The 22242-nt window shown below is 37.4% G+C and overlaps 1 protein-coding gene across 4 annotated transcripts in view; it reads left to right on the top strand.

Moving 5' to 3' along the window:
* lrp8 (low density lipoprotein receptor-related protein 8, apolipoprotein e receptor) overlaps positions 1-22242 on the top strand; it is a 160970-nt gene that overhangs the window by 126433 nt on the left and 12295 nt on the right. For all 4 annotated transcript variants that reach the window (XM_079882818.1, XM_079882820.1, XM_079882817.1 and 1 more), the window contains exons 8-16: positions 356-475; positions 749-874; positions 6714-6885; positions 11747-11974; positions 12777-12895; positions 13746-13885; positions 17935-18076; positions 21230-21382; positions 21592-21978. In XM_079882818.1, coding sequence (XP_079738944.1) covers positions 356-475; positions 749-874; positions 6714-6885; positions 11747-11974; positions 12777-12895; positions 13746-13885; positions 17935-18076; positions 21230-21382; positions 21592-21978 — 1587 coding nt within the window. The remainder of the gene's footprint in view (positions 1-355; positions 476-748; positions 875-6713; positions 6886-11746; positions 11975-12776; positions 12896-13745; positions 13886-17934; positions 18077-21229; positions 21383-21591; positions 21979-22242) is intronic.

Here is a 22242-nt window from a genome sequence, read left to right as displayed (position 1 = left end):
GTAAGAGCAGACATAATGTAGAGATGAAAAGTGATATACGTGTATTCTCCCTGTCATCTGTAATAGAGGGAGCCATCACCCAAAGCCTAAATGTGTTGCCTAGAGAAGAGTTATCGAGTGTAATAATGGCAAGACCTTTGCCATATTACTCTGTCAGTCTTTCAGTTAGATTGCACTTACCTCATCACTTTCTCATAAAGTCTTCACACAAACATGAAGCTCAACCAAGAAAATTAGAAAGAAGCAGTCCACCATTAGCTGATGTCAATGTTGCCATGGGTACTTTCAGTCCAATTCCTGCTAGGTATGCTGACCTTTGACACCACCTTTGTTGTTGTTGTTTTTTCTGTCATAGGTCTGAATGAATGTGCCATTAGCAATGGCGGCTGCTCTCACATATGTAAGGACCGTCAGATCGGCTATGAGTGTGAATGCCCCTCGGGCTACAAGCTCCTGGACAAGAAGACTTGCGGAGGTAACATGAATTTTATCTTAGATACCAACATTTTGATGCTGTGCAAGACTACATTTTACCCATTTTCCCAAGAGCCCTCTGTTGTTCCTGCATTGTGAACATCTATGATTTGTTTACTCTCAGCGTCATCACTTTGAAATTGATAGTAGAAAAAATCCCCAGATGGTTTTTTAAAGCATCATTTATCTTGTCTGTGGACGCTGCACTACAAAAGCCTCTGTTCTCTGTGTATCTCTGCTCTGTTACTAATGCTTTTCTGATGGTCCTCTCCAGACATAGACGAATGCGAGAACCCTGACGCCTGCAGTCAAATATGTATCAACCTCAAAGGCGACTACAAATGTGAATGCTACGAGGGCTACGAGATGGACCCAGTTACAAAGACGTGTAAAGCAGTGGGTAAGACACTTAGCTTACCAAAGCATCTCCATCCATCACTATTCTGGACCAGGATCCAAAATTAACACTTTTTTTTTCACATACTAATGGTGGGAGAAATTTTAACCATAACATTTTTGTTTATCAGATATGAGATATTTTGCGATATTTGTTTAAAAATGTGCATTTTTTTGTCCATATAATTATGGAATTATTTAGCTTTTCAAAAAAGAGGAAATAACTTTGAAAATATCTGAATTTCTGCATTTAACTATATTACACCACAACAGTAAATAATGTATTTATTGTCTTTATAGAAATGTTTTTAATATACTGTGTTATCTTAAAGAAGACAAATAAAATGGTCTTTTCATTTTAAATGGACAGCAGTATATTTAATTTCAAAAAGGGGAAATAACTTTGAAACTATCTGAATTTCTTTATTAATTACTTAGTTTTGTCAATAGTTGTGACAAACATAATAAAAATTATTTACAGATATTTTCAAAGTTATGTTTAATCAGATCTAAGTTTTAGGTTGACGCAGACAGCAGAGAATAGACTGGACACATGACTGTTACATACGTGTGACATGCTTAATGTTATTGGGCGCAATAAGCAAAGTACTCACACGCACAGGCATCCGCCTCTCGGACAGCTTGTAATCCCGATTTCAGTTCTCTTCCGCAGCTTATATTGCCAAAAATACACAAAACTATGTCAAAATTCCCATCTTGGTTAGTATTCAAGTAAACACTGTCAGTTATGTCTTAAACAGAGTAAACCGTTGAGAAAGAAAGCGTGAGCGTAACGGTATATTGGATCCGTGCATTAGCTCTTAAAGTGACAGCAGCCTAATAATCCTGCTTCTGTCTGTGTACTTAATGTTAATCAAAAGACAAAATCACTCACTGCTCTTGACTGAATAACATTTATAGCTTTAATAAGAATCAGTGTATATTTAATTCATACAGTGAAGACTAAGCAGTGTTTTATTTTTACATTTGATTATTGAATTTCTGTTGTTAAATAAACCTAATGTAGTTTGTTTTACACTGACGTTAAAATTACTTTTTATTTAATCCTACAGTATAACTTTTAGAAGATATAGGGATGCTCTCTTCTCACAAAAAGGATGTAAAGCATCTATGTTGGTAATATCATTTTCAGTTTTTAAATATAATTTAAATGTATTTTACATACTTAAAGCATTATCATATCGAATATCGCATTATTTAACGAGTTATTGCATATCGCATTTTTCTTTAATATCATACAGCCCTATTGATGCTGCATGGCATGTTTTGTAATTGTGTGAGGGTTTTGTGAACCTAATGAAGCTTGTCTTTATTGTCCTTCATTTGCCTGACCAGCCTGTGTAAAACTTCAGTGCATTTCCAGCACTCCCAGTAGGCTGGATGACAGCTTGAGGAACACTGTCATTAAAAGCACTGTGTAAAGCTGGCGTAAAAAAAACATTCCCTCGAGCTAAACAGCTCACTGAAAACTTAGTGAAGTGATTTCACTCTTCAGAAATTACATTCTGTTGTTATTGTGTTCAGGTCAGTTATATCCATATAGGTTTGTGTTGTAAGTTACAGAACTTACTGAATCTTAGTGCAAAGCAAGATATTTAGTATAATTCATATAATATATAGACTTTGTTTGTTTGTTCCATGATATGAAGTGGAAGTATTGTGTTCAAAATTACAAATGCAGAATTAAAGTAAAATCAGAAATGTTATATTTATCAGCCACAGTAAATTCTCTTTTAATACGTTTCAGTGATCTGTGTGTTTTAAATCACACTTCACGCTTTTTCTTCATCCTTTTTGTTGTGCCTAGAAAAGCTATTAAATCATTTTAATAGCTTGATGTTTTTGCCACAGGTATATCTTTCAAAATGTAAAATAACTCTTTCTCTTTCTATTTTTCTAACCGCCTGCTCCCTTTCATAAACATATCAGGTGGAGGCACATTAAAGATAAGAGGGAGATGTGCTTTTATGCGCCGTGTTCCCAGACTTTAGTTTTTTGGGCATGACAGCCATTTTTTAGACACAATAGTAACTGCAAATATGGCCTTTGGGTGCTAATATGGGCTTGTGATATGAATAGAGTGCAGAGTGCATTCAGTGACCCTGTTAGTAAAACGAAACATGACCAGACCAATTTCAGATTCAGGTTTTTTATCCTTTCAACTGCAGCCAAACAGAACAAAACAGACAGTGCCTTTCATATGTGATACTAAAGAAATGAGCATCATTGCTCGATACTGCATGCATTATTTTAATGAAATATTCTGTTACATCTGAATTAACATAATCAGTTTGTTTAGATTTGAAGAGACAAATATTATAAATGAAAGGCAAATTTGCGGTAGTCACTCATTATTTGTATACATATGAGCCATACCACCAAATGGAGTGCAAATCCCCATAAAATGATAATTCACCCAAAACGTTCTGTAATTTATTCAGTTATTTATAGATCATTTACTTACATATTTAGAAATATATATTCTACAAAACAGTAACCATTGACAAATAGTTATACATCATCGCACCATAGGCTCCGCCCACTAGCGTTCAGTTGCTTAATGGCTGTCATTTGCAAAGAAACTTGTTGATAAATGAAGCAGCCAACTGCATTGAATCTGACAGTAGCTGCATCCCAAACCATAAGTAAATGATTTCATAATGCTTTGTCTGTAAATGACAGGTTTATATGGATAATGTTTTCCAAACACTTATTTGTGCAATAGTGAATGGCTGTTGATAATGTTTCATATGCAATGACATTAGCCAATCATAATTGTGTCCGTTTACTTACAACCCTTAAAGGAGCAGGCCCTTAACATGGATAATTTCAGACAAAGGGTTAGAAGGAAGGTTGAAAATCATGGAGATTCATGGTTCAAAAATAGTGGGAAGGGAACCCTGTATTATACTATAGAGCAATATCCGTATCGTATCCAGCTCTCTCATAGGCCTGTCACATACTGTCATTATGAGCGTGAGGTCACTCACCTGTTGAGAGTAAATCTGAGCCATGTAATTTGGCCTTAGTGTGAGACTCAGCTGAGTGACATGACCGAGGGGGTTATGGGAAATGACTGGCACTTTTTCATGTCTGTCTCCTTCTTTTTCCTTTGTTACTTATCAGTCAGAGTGTTACACCCACACATGGATCATTTGATTATCTTCTTGCTTTCACTTCCACCTGTTTTCCATCACCTCATTTCCTATATATGACTCCAGAAATTGAGGAAACTATGTCACACTGTCTCTGCTCTGCACACTGGGTGTCAGCCAATAGGGTGATGCCTGTCTGCGGTGTGAAACAGCATATGGAGGAAATCAAATACGTGTTGGGATGTGTCGTGTTGTCTTGAGGACTGATGCTTTGCGCTTATTCTGTGACCTGCTGTTGAAAGCAGCTGAGGTATATTTGAAGAAATGGTAGCAAAGTGAAGCACAATGTAGAATTGCAGAGGTACATTGAGAGCGAGACTCAAAGATCCCGGCGACTGGTCTGTTAATGATGTCTGGGAACAGAACACAGTGTGTGTGAAGGGATGGGACAAGCTGTGCATCAAAAGCATAAATGAAATGATGGCACATCATAAGAGGATGATGGTGGATCCCCAATAAGTTGAGAAAAGCATTTTTCCATAAAATATTGTAAGGCAACTGTTTTTGAGGGTTAAGTTGTAATTATTTTGATGTTTTTTACCATCCCAATTTATACTAGCATGACAGGAAACTACTTGCTCAGCCAGTAGCTACTAGCTGATATTAAGAATGGATTATTATTTTCTTTTTCTACATTTTGACAAAAAAATAAAAACGATACACTGCAAAAATATTGTTAGTGGGACATAACTTAAATGAATTGTATAAAAATGGTAAATGTTGTAATTCATGTAGTTCACAGCATGTATTTTTTCTTAACACTTCACCATGTTTCAAGTATTAGAATGAGTTATTATAAGTCCTTTGTAATACAGGATCAAGGTAGTTTAAGAGTTCATGCCCTTTTGCTTGAAAAAACCTTTAGTCAGCAGTGAATCACCTTTAGAGTGAAGAGGCTTATAGCACATACAGTATGGCCATGTGAGAAAGTGCTGATTTGTGTGTTTCTCAAAAGAAGTTGTCATGACGCCAAAGACGGTCAGCATGCTGCTTTATGTAAATGTGATGCAGCTCAGCTAAAGCTGGAAGGGACATATCTCTCTCCTTATTATTTTTCTCTCTCTGTTTATTTTTCTCTCTTTCCCACCCTCCCTTTCAAAGATTGATCATTCCAGCAGATGGGTAAGAGATTGAATCCTGTCTGTTGCTGAAAATGAAAATATTTGCTGATGATACAGTGGTCCATGATGGCTTTCTGAAGATCAGCAGGAAATGTTCTCTTTCCAACACAATGTGGACAGGCTTTCCATCCACCTGTCCAACTCACAAGCACCTCAGCAAAAACAGTATTTGGCTCAGACTAGATCAAGTATGAAAGAGTGAGATGGGTGGGGAGGGAATGAGGGTGGAGGAGAATAACAGAGACATGAGATCTCATCCATCAGTTCCATCATCCACCCTACATCACTGCCAAACCTGAGCGCAGTGACATCTGACCACACAGCACCTGCTGCTCATTATTCTCTCTCTCTCTCTCTCTCTCTCTCTCTCTCTCTCTCTCTCTCTCTCTCTCTCTCTCTCTCTCTCTCTCTCTCTCTCTCTTTCATGCCCTGCATTATTCTCTGTTTTCACACTCTTTTTCACTTTCATTTGTCTGTAACACTTGACCAGAAGGCATCCGTGGATCATACAGTCCTGTTAAGGAAGCTTTTGCTGAAAGGAAAAAAAAGTCTGTGACTATCCCAAGGAGATAGAAAAGCCTCAAGTTATATGTAAATCTAATTTTGGCAAATGGTTGAAATCAGTCATTGTATAGTAAGTGTATATTTTTTCAACTAAATGCTGTTCAGTGTAGGGGACCACGTGACTCAGAAAAAGGGAGAGTGCCCTTGCTGTTACATAGAGGATAAACTAAGAGGGTCAGTGATATTCTGTGTTGGCATGACTGAGCACCAAACCACAGTGACTAAGCTGCCCAGCAGTACACACACATGCTCATATCTGCATAAACACCACAGTGCAGGTAATTACCTGGAAACACTCACACCCACTTTGGCCACCCAGAAACCTGAATCACATGGTCTGCAGGTGCACTGCAGACTAACACACGTCATTCATGAGTAAACAAATGCTGTAGTCCAAGTCTACTCTGCAAATGAAATGAGCAATAAAAATTTAAATCAATGCTCTTACACATGGGTGCGAGTCGTGTGGTTAAATGTTTGCTGTCCATAAGTGTGTATTTCTAATTAATAAATAGTATGAGTGCAAATAACACATATAGAGGTAAGGAAGAGACACTGAAAGTTTACATTTTAAACAAGTCATGAATACTTTTTATTTTAATTTCTTGTTATTGTTGAATGTTGTGGAAATTATTCTGTGGGTGATTATGTGTGTATGTGTAGGTTTATGTGTACTTTGTGGTTTCGCTATGTTAATGAAAAAATCCTTTGTAAAAATGTTTGAGTTCGATTGAAATCTCTTGACCTTGCAGAATTTGGTATCTTAAATGTATCATAAATGTGATCTAAGTTTGTGACTTAGTCTGTTTTTGTAGGTTAATTGAAACAAACGGGATATCATTTGTGACTTGTTTCCTTTTTCTTCTTTTTTTTATCTCAAAATGGCCTAATATTGATTGGTTTATCAGCTCAATCATCTGTTAGGATGATCCCAAGATAACAAATTAGCTGACTGATGAAACATTTTCTGTTCCCCTTATAGGTAAGAGCCCATGTCTCATGTTTACTAACCGGCATGAGATCCGGCGCATAGACCTGGTGAAGAAGGACTATACACAGGTAGTGCCGACCCTGAAGAATGCTGTGGCCCTGGATGTGGACGTTTCCACCAACAAGATGTACTGGTGTGACCTCTACCACCGCAAGATCTTCAGGTATATCCAACATTACACAACCAAACAAGTAGTGCAGTGCACATCATATTGCCTCCTAACTTGACAGCTGTTTAATCTTTATTTAAAAAGGATAATTTGCAATTAGTGTTCAGTGCTCAGGTAGGAGGAGAAGGTGCTGTGCTGAAGCCCTCTTTTGAGAACCTCTACCCGCCTCCTCTCAGCTGGCTGATATTTAAATTCATGAGAGCAGCTGCCATAGACTTACTGGAGATTTTCTCACCGCAACCAGCATCATGGATTGAAAGATGTGCAGGAAATTGCTTGCATGCTCATTTTCATGCAGACTTTTCCTTGGGTTACTGAAAATGTAAGGGGGTTATGCACTGACATAAGCATCCTCGGATCAAGATCAATTTACTTGAGAAGCAAAATTGTTAATTATATAATATTTCTCTATATGTTGTTTTTACTGATCTAATAAATGCAGCCTTGGTGTGCATAAGAGACAAAACATTAAAAAAATATTACCGACCTCAAACTTTTGAACGGTAATGTGTATTGTATCATGTTCTACCTTTGCGATAATACTGTATTGCAGCATTCCTGTCATTTCCCACTTCTCTTACTTCATAACGAAACACTTATCTTAGGCATTTTTGTTCTGATGAAAGGACATTCTAATTCCTTATGGGAGGTCTTTAATAAGCTCGAGCAACCATTTAACAAAGTCATCTTATCAGTCGGACAGCAGCCTGTCACAGCCTGCCTGTGCTACAACAGCAGCTGAAAAACTGGACCAGAGTTTGTCCTTTACTGTCCCAGTGTGCATGCTGGGCTGTCATGCTCGAGTCTCTGCCTCACTTCCTGAAACACTCGGAGTCACATCAGCCTCTAGGATAATCTCTAAATCATTTCAACCGCACCATATGCTTCCCATAATTTACCTCCCACAATAAGGCGTCCCATTACTCATCCCCTCTCCCCTCAGGAGGGCTTGTGTTAGGACGGCGTAAGACAGTTCATTATCACTTTATAAACCCCTCAGAAGAATGGAAATACTTCTGCTTGTCTGCAGGGAGTTTAATTATGTCCCTGGTGGAGAGTGGCATGAATTAGTAGTTACAGTGAAGATGCAACAGTGTAGATGTCAGTTGACAGCTAAAACCTCAAATGAGGCAAATACATTTTAAGGGCCATTGTTTGAATCCACAGTAAATACAGTATTACTTGAATCCGGCATCTGTCTATTTTGAGGGTTATGTGGTTATTGAGGTGTTTTGTTAAATGATGAGTCTTGGTTCACCTGGATGAGAGCTCAAAATGACTCTTTTTGATTCAACATAAAGGTTGATAGATTAATGTTTTGTTTATTGCTTAGATTCATTCCAACTAACATCATTTTGGGTTAATGTGATGCAAGGCTTCTACTGTAATTAAGATGTCAGAGGGAACCCAAACCCCGCTATTTAAACAGATAAGATCAAGAAAATCATTGTTTTATCCTTGCGTGAACACAAAGCACCCTGTGGGTTGCACTTTGATAGATGGTTTGACTCACTTTAACTTGTTACTAAGTGTTGTGGTGAGCAACAGGACATTATTATTTCTGTTGTGTTGTACCGAGTAGCCACACCTACAGTTAAATTTAATCAGTAAAATATTACAAATCAAAAATGTGAATGGCTGTCATTGTGATGGCATTATTCTTACTGAAATTTCCTCTGTAATTTATTGTGTTGTGCCTGGTAAGGACATGGTTTTATAGTACTTTTAAAAATGTTGCTGTTGAATTTGGTCCATAATTGACCGTACTAGTATAGATTTTTTTTTAATTATCTCCTTTTACTATCATTATAAGGAATATAAAAAAATGAACATGCAATTAAGTGGTTGACATCACATTATATTGAACATCTCATCTTGTTTAGTTACATTGTTAAAGTGCTGAACACTTTATTATTTATTCTTTTTGTCTCATTTGTGAATCATCAGTGTTTGAAAGGGGCCAGGGAATCTGTTCCTATTAATAGAGCTCCTAGTCAAGCCAACGAAAGCACAATAGAAATGTTCCCTGGCTTCTATTTCCTCTGTCCTTGTGATTCACTTAAGATCCTCTCTGAAAAGAGTGACTGAAAGTCCTGTGTCTTATAAGGGGAGATGGGCCCATTTTGATGGCTGTTGAGGCAGTATCTGTTAAGGGCTCTAGTTGACTGCAAATGGGAAATTACCAGGTTATAACACAAAGCACCCCCTCACTGCCAATGAAAGATGGGTCATTCTATAAAATGGGTTCCTTTTTCATTTTGATATTAAAAGTAAATATTTTGTAGATTTGAAGTAAGTGTTTTAAGATTTTAAACATTCTATTGGACAAATCAGTTTTACAGTTTTAATGCTGGTATTTCTACCAGTAACCAGTTTTCAATTTTCTACCAACATGGTAAAAGAGTTGACAGGATTTTTAAGCTTATTATTTACTGAAAGTCAAACATAAAATGACTAAGCTAAAGGTCCATTACCATAAACTTCAGCTCCATCCAGAGGCTACAGCTCAGCGATTGTAGACACTGTAAAGACAGTAAAGACAATGATGACGTTGATTTTACCACATCAGTCTGAGTCCAATTATGAAACATTGAAAGAAGTTCAACTCGAACCTCCATCGCAAGGACGACTTGAGCAGGACGTTTCTCAGTGATAAGCTACTCAGTTTGAGGTACAATGTGATATGATGCAACTGTAATTCCTCAACATCAGCATTAACAAGAGTATGTCCATCAACAAAGCGATGTGTATATTTCTAATTTATTGCGGTGCACATGTGGGAACTGTATCAATAACGGTGCATACGTTAGCCAGGTGCTAATGTGAATGACTGATGTAACAAACATTTGTAAAACAAATCTTGCTCCATCCTTTATCTTTACTCAAAGTAGTAAGAATGACAGACAATCTGCATTAAAAGACAGTTTTAGGTAATAGTGGCCCACAGATGATTAGCAGAAGTATTTCAGTAAGACAGTAATAACGTGAGTTAGCCAGAGACCTAAACAATATAAAACACAAAACTACATATTTTGAACACCCGGTAGAAAATAAATTCATCAATAATTATTCATACTTAGAGGTTGTGATTCTGAGGAGAAAACTCAGAATAAACTGGGGACTGGCCCATCTTTCAAGAGCAAGCATTTTGTGAATCCCGCATTGAAGTCTTGAAGATTTGAGACTGATTTGAGAAGCAGTCGTCAGTAAAATGAACTTTGAGGGCTGGACAAATTGTTCGCGGGTGGACAAAATACAACATAGGTGGGCGTTATGCAAATGTATTTTCTAGTGATGTAGAACTGTAGGAAATAGAAAATACAAACGACTCGTAAAAGGCGGTTCAGAGTCGATTATTTCTTTTGGGTGCACTTTCGACTTAACAACTTTGCAGAACGTTTACACTCACAAACATCTATATTACACACTGCATGAAAGGGAATATTCAACCATAATAGGGTAATGTTTTTGAAGAAGTCTCTAATGCTCACCAAGGCTGGATTTATTTGACCAAAAATACAGTATTTTTTTATTATTATCAGTCCCTCCAGTTTTTCGCGATTCTGCGATCGCTGAATACAACGCAAAATCAACAAATTGTCGCATTTTTTTGCGATCCTGCATAATTCCTAATTTAACCGCAAAATATTCACAAAAATGAAAAAGACCTCACAAAACATTAAATTATAATCACCCAATTGAAATATCTCTAGTTTAATTAAAGTTTCAATGCATTTTACGTGGATAGGCTACAGATGTTGCGCACGCGTGATGTCTGTGAGCGGTCTGTCAGAAACATGGCGAAAGAAAATTAGTCTCACCTGCCCTCTCACATAAGCGCCAAGGAGCGGGCTAAGCATTTTCCTGATTAATAAAGTTTGAAATAACTATATTTTATTTGTACTTATTTTAAAATGTAAAATGTATTCCTGTGATGGTAAAGCTGAATTTTTAGCAGTCATTCATTAATCCAGTCTTCAGTGTCACATGATATGATCCTTCAGAAATAATTTGAATATGCTTATTTGGTGCTCAAGAAACATTTCTTATTATTTTCAATATTGAAAACAGTTGTGCTGCTTAATATGTTTTTGGAGACAGTATTGAAATAGAAATCTTTTGAAATGTTTGCAAATGTTTTTATTGTCATTTTTTGATCAATTTAATGCATCTACAATCTTACTGACCCCAAACTTTTGAACTGTAGTGAATAGTATATACAAAGATTACAGACAAAATTCTATCTTTTATTTCCATATTGTGTTTTTGTGAAAATATGCTTGTTAGTATAGCAAGGAGAAGGAGGAAACACAGTTCCGGGGACAAGCCAAAAACACACAAAATATTAGCCTATTATTTATATATGTATCACTATTGGCACGAGCTACTCGCTAGTTCTTGTTTACACATGTACAGTATATGAGCTTTCAAATGTCATCCCTTTTAGCAAATGACCCAGGTGACACCAAAAATATTTCTCATGAGGCGCTTTCTCATGAGTGCTGAATCATAAGATCAGTCACAGTCACATCAGATTTCACCATGCTTCAAAAGGCAATCATATCTGCTTCACTGTAAATCACTGTAGTTTTCGTATACAGGAAAAGATCACAAGAGTCAGCCATTTTGTCCTACAATTGTTCTTTGAGAAACATGCAGATGTTACTTCACTTTGCTGCCTACAGTATGTGTATGTAAACAACAGCTGTGAGTGTCAGATATTCATGGTGTGCTTATTCACCACGAATCTGACGGATGCGTCAAATACCTTGTGAATGTTTATGAATAGATAGATGCATAACATCTGCTTAAAATGCTGTGAATGTAGATTAACAGTGTGTTTGTTCCTCTTCAGTGCATACATCAACAAAGCCAACGACACTTCACAACAGATCACACTCATAGACACTGCGCTACATTCCCCAGAGGGCTTAGCAATGGATTGGGTCCATAAGAACATCTACTGGACCGACTCTGGACACAAAACTATCTCTGTCGCAACTGGCGATGGCAAGAAGAGGAAGGTGTTGATCGACACAGATCTTGGCGAACCACGTGCCATCGCCGTTGATCCAAGACAAGGGTAACAATAAAATGTTTATAATGTAAAAATTGGGCAGACTCGAAAGTGGGAATGTTGCATTAAATAATCATAAAATTACAATGAATGATGTATGTGCATGATCTGTCAACACACCGAGATTTTTGCCAAAGGTTCCTTCACTTCGTATGTATAATTTCTTCTTTTACTGACGTTCATCATGATGAATCTTTCCCCTCAGGGCTCTTTTCACCATATTACAGAAGTAGAAGAGCATGAAAAACATGCAAATGAGTCTCATGCTGGTCAGCATACCAACTAATTGTTGCCTGTGGTTAAAGTGCCCACTTCGCTCTTATAGGGCCAGAGCTATACAGTATACTGACTCTTTTTAATGAGCATACACTTACCTCTTCATCCTATTTTTGGCAGGTGATGAGCCATCGGAGCTCCCTAATTTTCCCCTCAACTGTATCTCATTTGTTTGATAGCATGAAGCTTTTGTGGCTCCAACCCAGGAAGCTCCTTAGAAAGCTCTACTGTTTTTTGTAGAGTTTTAAAGCTGTCATTCACATATCCCCTAGTTTTTTGGCTAATTTAAATATTTTCAGTTTCCAATAAGAATGGTAAACCACCGTTTTACACATTTTACCCTGTTTAAATTCATTTCGCATTGTTCCACAGATTTTCCCACTAGCTCTGAAAATGTGGGGGAAATAGATTTTGCATATTTCTAAGGGAGCCTCAAGATGAAGCCTTAAATGATATAAATTTGACAAAAATAGCCGTAATTCTGATCGTGAACGTTTTTTTGTTTGTTTGTTTGTTTGTTTTGACCCCCCAGGTTCATGTACTGGTCGGATTGGGGAACACAGGCAAAGATTGAGAAAGCTGGAATGAACGGGGTGGATCGACAGATTCTGGTTTCAGAGAGGATCGAGTGGCCCAATGGGATTGCGCTCGGTAAAACCTTTTGAAAGTTTTGCAATTCAGTTCCTCCGTTCACAACAAATGTATTCACATCTTCAAATACAGTCAAAGTAGAGAAACACACACTAGAGAATAGCAGAAAAGACAACAAAACATAAAAGAGAAACAGCAGAAAGCAAAACAAAGCATACCATACCAAAAAGCAAGACATGAGAGAGCCTCGTTTGCCATCATAACAAGACACCAGCCAAAATACCTGAGGAGAAAGAGAAAAACATTAGGATCAAGAAAGACCAAACAAACACAGAGGCAGAAGGAGAAGAAAGAGTGTTAATAATGAAGAGCAGCCTCCTGTGGCCAACAGGGCTTTGAATCATTCACCTTCATTGTTCCTCATAAATCACCCGTCAGTTTGGGAAAAACTAAATGGAATTGCTCAAGCAACGCTGTCAATATCGCCATTATTTCCCTAGCTCGCTTAACATAAAACCCATTTGAAAAAGCAGTTATAGATAGAAAAAAGTTATTGACAAAAAAGGTTGAATTGAGAATTGCTTTGTCTGTATTGAAACAAAATACATTTTTTATGGGAAAAAAAGAGCAAGTAGCCTTGTTGTAATATTTTGGAGCGCATTGTGGTTTTTTTGTGTGTGTTTTTTTATTCATTGTGCTTTCAGCTGTGCCTTTCATTTCATTTCAAACTGCCTTTATTTTTACTTGATATATGAAAAATGATAGAATATGAACTGAAATATGAATTATCCCTTCACATACTACCCATTATTCAATGCTTCGTTTGACCAATCATATTAAATTAAAAGCATTTGTTGTATTATTAAAGCATTACATATACACTACATATAAAAGTTCTTTCATCTTCCAGATCTATCTAGTAGACGACTCTACTGGGTCGATTCCAAGCTTCATCTGATATCCAGTGTGGACCTGAATGGAGACAACCGTAGAGTTTTGCTGTCCTCCATGGATCATCTGGGACATCCCTTCGCCCTGACTCTTTTTGAGGCAAGCAAATTTATCAAATAGTACTGACATTCTCATTCATGTAGGCACAGATGGAGCGACATTGACAAAAACAAGCCTTGAGATGTTTCTAAGCTTAGTTTGGCTTCACATAAACAAATGTTTTTTGCTCACAGGCTGTAATTGGAGAACAAGGTTCTCACTGTGAGACAGTAGCACTGGCAAGAGATGGATGGCTGTGGGTGCTTGGCACCAGCCAAAGATGCAAACCAAATTTTTACTTTGGCAACTCCTTTGGTACCTGAAGGCAGGACCCAGTCCAAGCAATAGATAGCCTAATGCCCTTCATCAGGCCAGTCGATGAGCCAACTCAGTAAGATGGAAACCTGGGGCCGAGCCCTATAAAAAGGGGCCTTTTACTTTTGTCCAAGGCACATGAGAAATGAATGCTACATTACTGCAGTACCCTTGAGACTGGTCCTAAAGTTCTCCACTTGGCTGTTGAAGTTGCAAAACTGTAATTGACAACTGTAGCCAATAACTTCCCCTAACTTTTTGGGTTTCTTGTAGATGTACTAAAGGAGCATAGGGATATTTCTGTATGAAACAGTCGTGTAGTCTTTGGTGCAGGAGCCATTTCCAATAAGCTCATTATTTTGGTTCATTATTTTTAATTACATAATTTCTCATTCCTCCCAGCTCAAATTACATTTATTTTCTACACATTTCCTTTTGGTAGTTGATAGCTTAATTAAACCCCAAACTAACCCCAGTAGCAGATATATACATGTGGAGCTGGGGAAGGTGGAGGGTTTCTGATCACATCATTATCTACATAGCACAGCTGATTGGTTGCTGTTGCATCAGCCTCCAATGAGCTGCGGCTCAACATTCAAACAAATTTCGGGGTGTTGCTAGCCTGACGTCGTCATACTCAGATTCTAGTCAGAATATAAGTCTGATACTGCTCCATTGGGCTGTGATTATGGGGCGTGTTTCAACAGAACCAGGAAGGAAAATGCCTCTGCACTCAATTCGATAGACCTACAACCAATCAGAGCAACGGAGTAAGTGACGTATGTTCTTCATTCATCTTTCCGATCGACAAACGCCTTGTTCACGGTTCTCTGTTCCTCTTTTAAAATTAATGCACTGTCGATGTCTTCTATAGCAGACGCGATGGCGGAATCTACACATGATGTTTCATAAACAAAGTTCGGAAGGAGTACGTTCAAATAATCAATCCAATCAACTTGTCATCAAACAATTACCATGTCTACCCTATCAGCATGAGAGGAAGCATATATATATTCACTCTGTCAACTCACCTAACATTCCTTGACAGTTTTCAGCATCCCTCCACTCACTCTTGGCTTGTTCTTCCACAGCCAGGAATACGGGGGGAGTACTTTGGGTTCGGGCCGAATACCGAGCCCAGAGCCCTCTCCTCGGACAGTAGGCTATGCCAAATATGCATTTATTCTATCTGACTTATTTGTAAGTGTGAAATCTCAATTCTCCAGCGGCAGTCATCTTTGTTGTAAACGAATTCAATCCAAGCGCTCTTTGGTGACGGGGATGATTACGTTACTGTTGGTCATCTGTCCATCATCGTAGTTGTCATGACAGAAAAGGGATAGCTGACCCAAAAATTAAATTTCTGTCATCATTTACTCACCCTCAAGTTGTTCTAAACCTGTATAAATTTCTTTCTTCAACGGAGCACAAAAGAAGATATTTTGAAGTTTGTCGGTAACCAAACAGATGATGGACCCCATTGACTTCCATCTTCAAAATATTATTCAGAGAAACACCCATAAAAGTGTTAACTACAAATCGTGCCCTATTTTCCACGTCTCTAGGGTACATATGATATTTTTGTGTGAGGAACAGAACATTAATGAAATAATAATATTAATATAATAATTTAATTGTATAATATTATTAATTTTATTATAATGAACATCCGTCCGTAAGCTTTTTGAAAGAAATTAATACTTTTATTCTGCAAGAACACATTAAATTGATCAAAAGTGACAGTAAAGACTTTCACATTGTTACAAAAAATATATTTATTTATTATTTTTTGTTACAATGTGAAAGTCACTGTCTTTCTTCTGAACTTTCTATTCAACAAAGAATTCTGGAAAAGACTAAACATAAATACACTGATTTGGTGCTCAAGAAATATTTCTTATTATTACCAATGTTAAAACAGCTGTGCTGCTTAACAGCTGTAGCTTAATAATGTAGATAATAATGTATTAGAATGATTTCTAAACGTTCTAAACGATCATGTGGAGTAATGACTGTTGAAAATTCAGCTTTCCCATCACATTTCAAATATATTAAAATAGAAAACAGTTCTTTTTAATTGTAATAATGTTTAACAGAATTACTATTTTTACTGTATTTTTGATCAAATAAATGGAGCCCTGGAGAGGATAAGAGACTTCTTTCAAAAGCATTTAAGAAATCTAGCAGTTGTCAAACTTTTAAACGGTAGTGTATTTATTTTGCATGTATTTATTTAAATAATAGTTTTTAAAAAAAATGCTAATTCAGATAAACATAAGTGAGAATGTGATATGGAAACTATGACAGAGGGTTTTAGCAAACTAAGGTTAATTTATTTTAGTGACTTAAACAAGACAATACTGGACCCCACATATTGGCTTCCGACACGGCAGACCTTAAATTGCATATACGAAATTTACTCCATTTTTCAGTCACCTTTTCAGACAATGTGTGACCTTTACATTGCCCTGTCTCATAAAACAGACCAATATCTCTACACCAGCTTTCAAATTATTTCATTGGTTAGTGGGCAGCATTGAAAATGTCAAGACAAATCCAATCCCACAGGGATAGTTGCTTCCTCCCAAATGAAGCGAATACTATGATGAAAGGTTTTAATAAAGATGCTCCCCACACTCAAGGAGTACAAATTTCAGACGTAGATGTTAGAAGCCAGCCTTTTGTGTCATAGATTAAAGCAGTTATCTAGATCAGATATGGTGGCCTCGTTGCCCATGCATTAGATGAGGGCTGCAATGCGGCAGAATTTGAATGCTGTCTTGTCCCAGGTTAAGGAGTCCTACTGATCAGCTGCCACCAGCAGAAGCACCTGATGGAGCTCCACTGGGATCCAGCAGCCTGACCTTTCCAAAAAAGCACAGCTCTGTAAACATCCTCTAATACTCGGAGCCAGACGATCTCTTGGGCATGCTCAGTCCGCTCCATCTTCTTTTTTTGCGTCCTCCCCTCTTTTTCTTTTGTTACCCCAAGAACACCCTGTTCCGAACTTCCTCATCCATTTCCGCATCTGTTTGAAAAGGAGATGAATGTCAGGTTGTCATAGTAACAGCCCCATCTCACCATGCACATTTGCAATTTTTCTGTCGTGGCTGATAAGGACTGTTTAGAGGAGGGAGGCAGACGGAGAAGGGGAGAATGTTGAAAGTGGTATTGTCAGATAGTCGAGCGCGTGCTTTCCGGCTCATGTAGGTGTAGATACAAAGGAGAGATAGAGCTGCGAGCTTTAATTAGCCTGATGAAAAGGCACAGGAGCCTTTATCTTCATTGTCATCTTCCACCCTTTCTCTCCTTTTTGGTGTATTGCATACATAAATACATGACCAACCAAACACACCTGCTTTTGATTCATTCTATCCAAGTGTCTTTTGTGTCCTGTGTATTGGTATTAGAGGGCTGAATCGGAACCCAGTGCAAATCTCACGGTATCGGGTGGTTTTACCATTACTGCGGGTGGGAGTACGCGGTTATAAAATACAGCCCGGGTCTCGCAGTCCAACGATTTGCCGCATAACAAACAAGAAAGGAGTCAACAAATTAATTGTTTAATTTTTTTAGTATTATTTATTTTCCTAAATAACAATTTGCATTTATTCCTTTATCCATGCTTTTATCCAAAGCAACTTGTATTCATGATATACATTTTATCAGTTCATGCATTCCCTTGGAATCGAACCCATGACCTCTTCATTGCTAGTCCCATGCTGTAATGTTTGAACTAGAGGACTGCAATTGCTCCTGCTTGTGCAGAATTCACATTCTGTATGTTTCTACAGGACCGGGTTTACTGGACAGACTTGGAGGATGAGGCCATCTACAGTGTGAATCGACTGACAGGGCATGATGTGGCAATGCTGGCTCAGCATCTCAACAACCCGCTGGATGTGGTGGTGTTCCACGAGCTCCAGCAGCCTAAAGGTGAGAAATAAGTGTAATGCAGGTAGATGCTGTGGTAGATTTTTCTTCTTTCGCACCTGACTTTAGTCTACCTGGGTCTCATCTACAATCGACGTCCCCAAACGTCTACAGTCGATGTTAGTTTACCTGTATCTGGGTCTCGTCTACAATCGACGTCCTTGTTCAATAATATTTATACTCTAGCGCGTCTCCTCATCAATCCTCCTCATTGAGTCCCCTAACCCTAACTTGCTGTGCAGTAATAAATAAACAGATTCCAGAAAATGCCTTAGAATTTGACTGATTAAGATATGACTATGATAATTCAAAAGACCACTTTTTTGAAACATGTCGCTGCATGGATGTACTGCTAATGAAACATATCCAGTTGACATTCATTTGTGTTAAATAAGAGGCGATCTGGCGCTGGAATGTGTTTTTTTTTTTAAGTCATGCTGAATGTTGGTTGCCAATGTTATCAGTGCTGGAACGTTCTCTTTTGGCTCGTGCGCAGTCTTCACACAGACGAGCATGTCAGTCTATCGCTTAATGCTGAGACTCCCTATTCTTTCCGGTGAAATCACAAAACAAAATGCACACAAACATGTCCATGCTCTTGATATACAATCATTGATGAACATCTTTGATTTAAATGAGGAGAGAAAAAAAATATATGAGGGCGGATTAGAACTTGAACCTCTGACACGCTTAACAAAAGTTTTACCACCAGACCATTAGGGAATACACATGCTAATCACGGATCTATGAAGCCTATTTATTCACTAACTTGAGGAATCTCGGGACTAACAATATATTTTATATACAATAGATGTAAGAACTAAACTATCACATTAAAACATTTCTGGATTTCTGGACATCGTAATGTTATTTTTTTCAGCAATTGTTATTTTACATAGCTGATATAGAATTGTCCTAACACACACACACACACACACACACATTCCTGTCTCACCCACTTTTTAAAACAAAGTTATGCCACTGCTCATTTCACATGTACAGAGGCCATTTTAGGTACAGTGGCAAAAACGCCTGCTTAATTCAGCTAATGCCTCTCAGGAGCTAATAGAAACAATGCTTGAACCGTATTCTTTTCACAGTGTCACCTTTTTAGCATTGTTATAATGATGAGAGGCAAATCTTTGCTGACTCTTTTTTTCCCATAGTAGTAGTGGTCCTATCATTGAATAGCATATTTATGGTGAATTGTTATTCTAGAGACAGGCAGAAAAAATTAAAGAGGCTGTTTGCGTGCATGTGTGTGTGTGCAGATTTGGATTCTTTGTTTTCATCCTTTTATCACGTGCCAGCAGAAGAGCCAATTTACAGACTCCTTACATTAATAAATGAGAAGTGCTATTTAAATCTAAATCAAGGAATTAAATGTGTTGCTCTGAAAATGCAAACGAAAGCAGGAAAACACACTTATGCTGAACGAGAAATGATGAGAATGGAATCCAACTGCTTTTTTAACTCAAGTGCCTCTGTGTGAAATATTAATCAGCTATGCATGCCTGCAAAACTTGATTTTATGAACATGTTTCTTTAGAGATAGGCATTAAACATTATTGAATAAAAAAGCTTTCTGAGTTGTGTTTGTAGAGCTAAACAAACTTTCATATGGATTTCCATGCATTGCTGTATTTGTTCAAATGAAGACAACATCAAAAGAAAATCAATTTCTGTTATTTTAATGTATTTGTATTAAATCTATCCTTTTATCAACCCACAGACACATACATGCATATCTCTTTTTTTACTGGCGTTTAAGTGCAAATATGACTTTCTTAAGCCAACTAATTCATGATTTGTCCATGTTTGCATACACTGTAGGCTTCTATACACATTACAGTAGAAATGCATGATTATTGACTGTTGTTAATGTTGCTTTTTCATATAAATCTCTACTATTGTATATTAATTGTGGTGTTTATTTGCGTTAAATTAAGCTCTTCTTAACTTTGTTGCTTTGTCAACAGTCTCTACATTGCCTCAAATATCTAAAGCTGTTCACTTCATAGGTCCCCTACACATTGTTCATTATATCAATGTAAATAAAATAAAAAGTAGATAAAATATTAGTATTAAGATGAAATCTAAAATGAAAATAGATTACCGTACTTGAATGTATACACGCATACCATTCAAAAGTTTGCTGTCCGTACGTTTTTTTGTTTTGTTTTTTTTAGTCTCTTATGCCCATCAAGGCTGCATTTATTTGATTTTTTAAAAAGTAATATTGTGAAATATGATTACAATTTTAAATAACTGTTTTCTATTGTAATATATTCTAAAATGTAATTTATTCCTGTGATGGCAAAGCTGAATTTTCAGCAGCCTTCAATGTCACATGATCCTTCAGAAATCATTAGGTGTGTACACGCCATGTCATAATTGCCGTAATTATGTGATTACGACTTGTAAAAACCACATACATCATCATAAAACTCGTAATTACAACTTGTAAACTGGGATTTTTCCAAGAGCTTCGACTTGTAACACGTGACTGCTGCAGAGTCATATTGGCATTATGTTGTCCTCTCATAATTACAGTAATTTCGACATGACATGAACAATCAGCAATTCTAACATGCTGATTTGATTTGGTGACATTTCTTCTTAATTTCAATGTTAACAACTGTTGTGCTGTCAAAATATTTTTGTTTTTCAGGATCCTTTGATGATTATAGAAGTTTAAAAGAACCTCATTTATTTAAAATAAAACACTTTTGTAACATTACAAATGTCTTTACTGTCACGTTTGATCAATTTAATGCATCCTTGATGAATATAATAAAGTAATACAAATCTTACTGACTCCAAACTTTTGAACGATAGTGTATATTTAAATTTATGCAATTTGTCATACTCAAAACACATGAATGAAGTGATTAATATCCATATCCAATTTATACCCATGAACAACTGCATAGAAACCAATTTTGTGGTAAATTAAGCTGAATAAATACACTGAACCCTCAACTATTTATTTCCAAACCTCATGTGGTACAACTTTCACTTCCAGTGTTTTGGTCAATGTGAATGCATCTTAATAGTCTCATGCTAATATTTTAATGTCTGTGCTCATATACAGTACTACTATGCAACCATCCCAGAGGCTAATACATCAGAATTAAATCAGTTTTTCCTCTGTAGCTCCAGACACATGCAACATGGGAAGTTTGCCCAATGGAGGCTGTGAGTACCTGTGCCTCAGAGCTCCTCAGATCACAGACCACTCGCCTAAGTACACATGTGCCTGCCCCGACAGCATGGAACTGGGCCCGGACATGCGCCGCTGTGTGACAGGTAACAAAATGCAGAGCCCTTGGTCAAGTTTTCACATACTAGTACACACTTTGAAGAAACAAACGTCTAATGATTCATGATTATGAGTAGATTTTGAGTTGAATGTTGTGATTTAGACAGACTGAGGAGATTACAGGAAGTTTCAACTTCTGTTGTTTCTAGGAAGCACAAATCTGACTTTTCCATCATATCTATTTTGTTTGTTGTAGTCAAACCCAAAACAACAACTGCTGTAAGTACAACCACTACAACAACACCACCAGAACCTTCTACTTCTGTGACCCCTACAACCACCGCTCCAACTACAAGCACCAGTGCCCTTACAACCACCAGTACAATCACTACAACAACACCTACAACGACAATATCAAGTACAACCACCAGCAGCCCCAGCACATCCACTCATTCCAGAACACATCGTTCCACCACCACACACTCCACGGCCACTTCAACAACTGTGACCACTCAGCCCAGCACTACAGCGCCATGGAAACAGGCAACCTCCACTCAGACGACAGCAGATCACAGGCAGACATCTACAACCATTGCCCACGGCAACAGCATACAAGGGGCCAATGCCAATCTCTCTCATCGAGGTGAGTTTGAGCTTCTGTTTTGCGTTATGAGTCAGTGACGTGATGCTCTTTTTGTCTGTTTTGAATAGTTTTTATTCAAAATTATATTACAGTGCAAATCATACAATGATTTGAGTACACCTCTACTGTGATGAGCATGCTTTTCAAATTATGCATAAAATGGGAAATTATCATAGCGACATTAGGCAAAGCCTAATGATTGTGTGTATAGATCAATATGTATCAAAATATCAGATCATTTAATCTTTTTTAAGACAAGGAAAG

Source organism: Squalius cephalus (assembly GCF_949319135.1).
Source record: "Squalius cephalus genome assembly, chromosome: 10".
NCBI classification, from domain to species: Eukaryota; Metazoa; Chordata; class Actinopteri; order Cypriniformes; family Leuciscidae; genus Squalius; species Squalius cephalus.
Note: the sequence above shows the minus strand (reverse complement) of the source record. Positions and strands in the feature narration are given on the sequence as shown.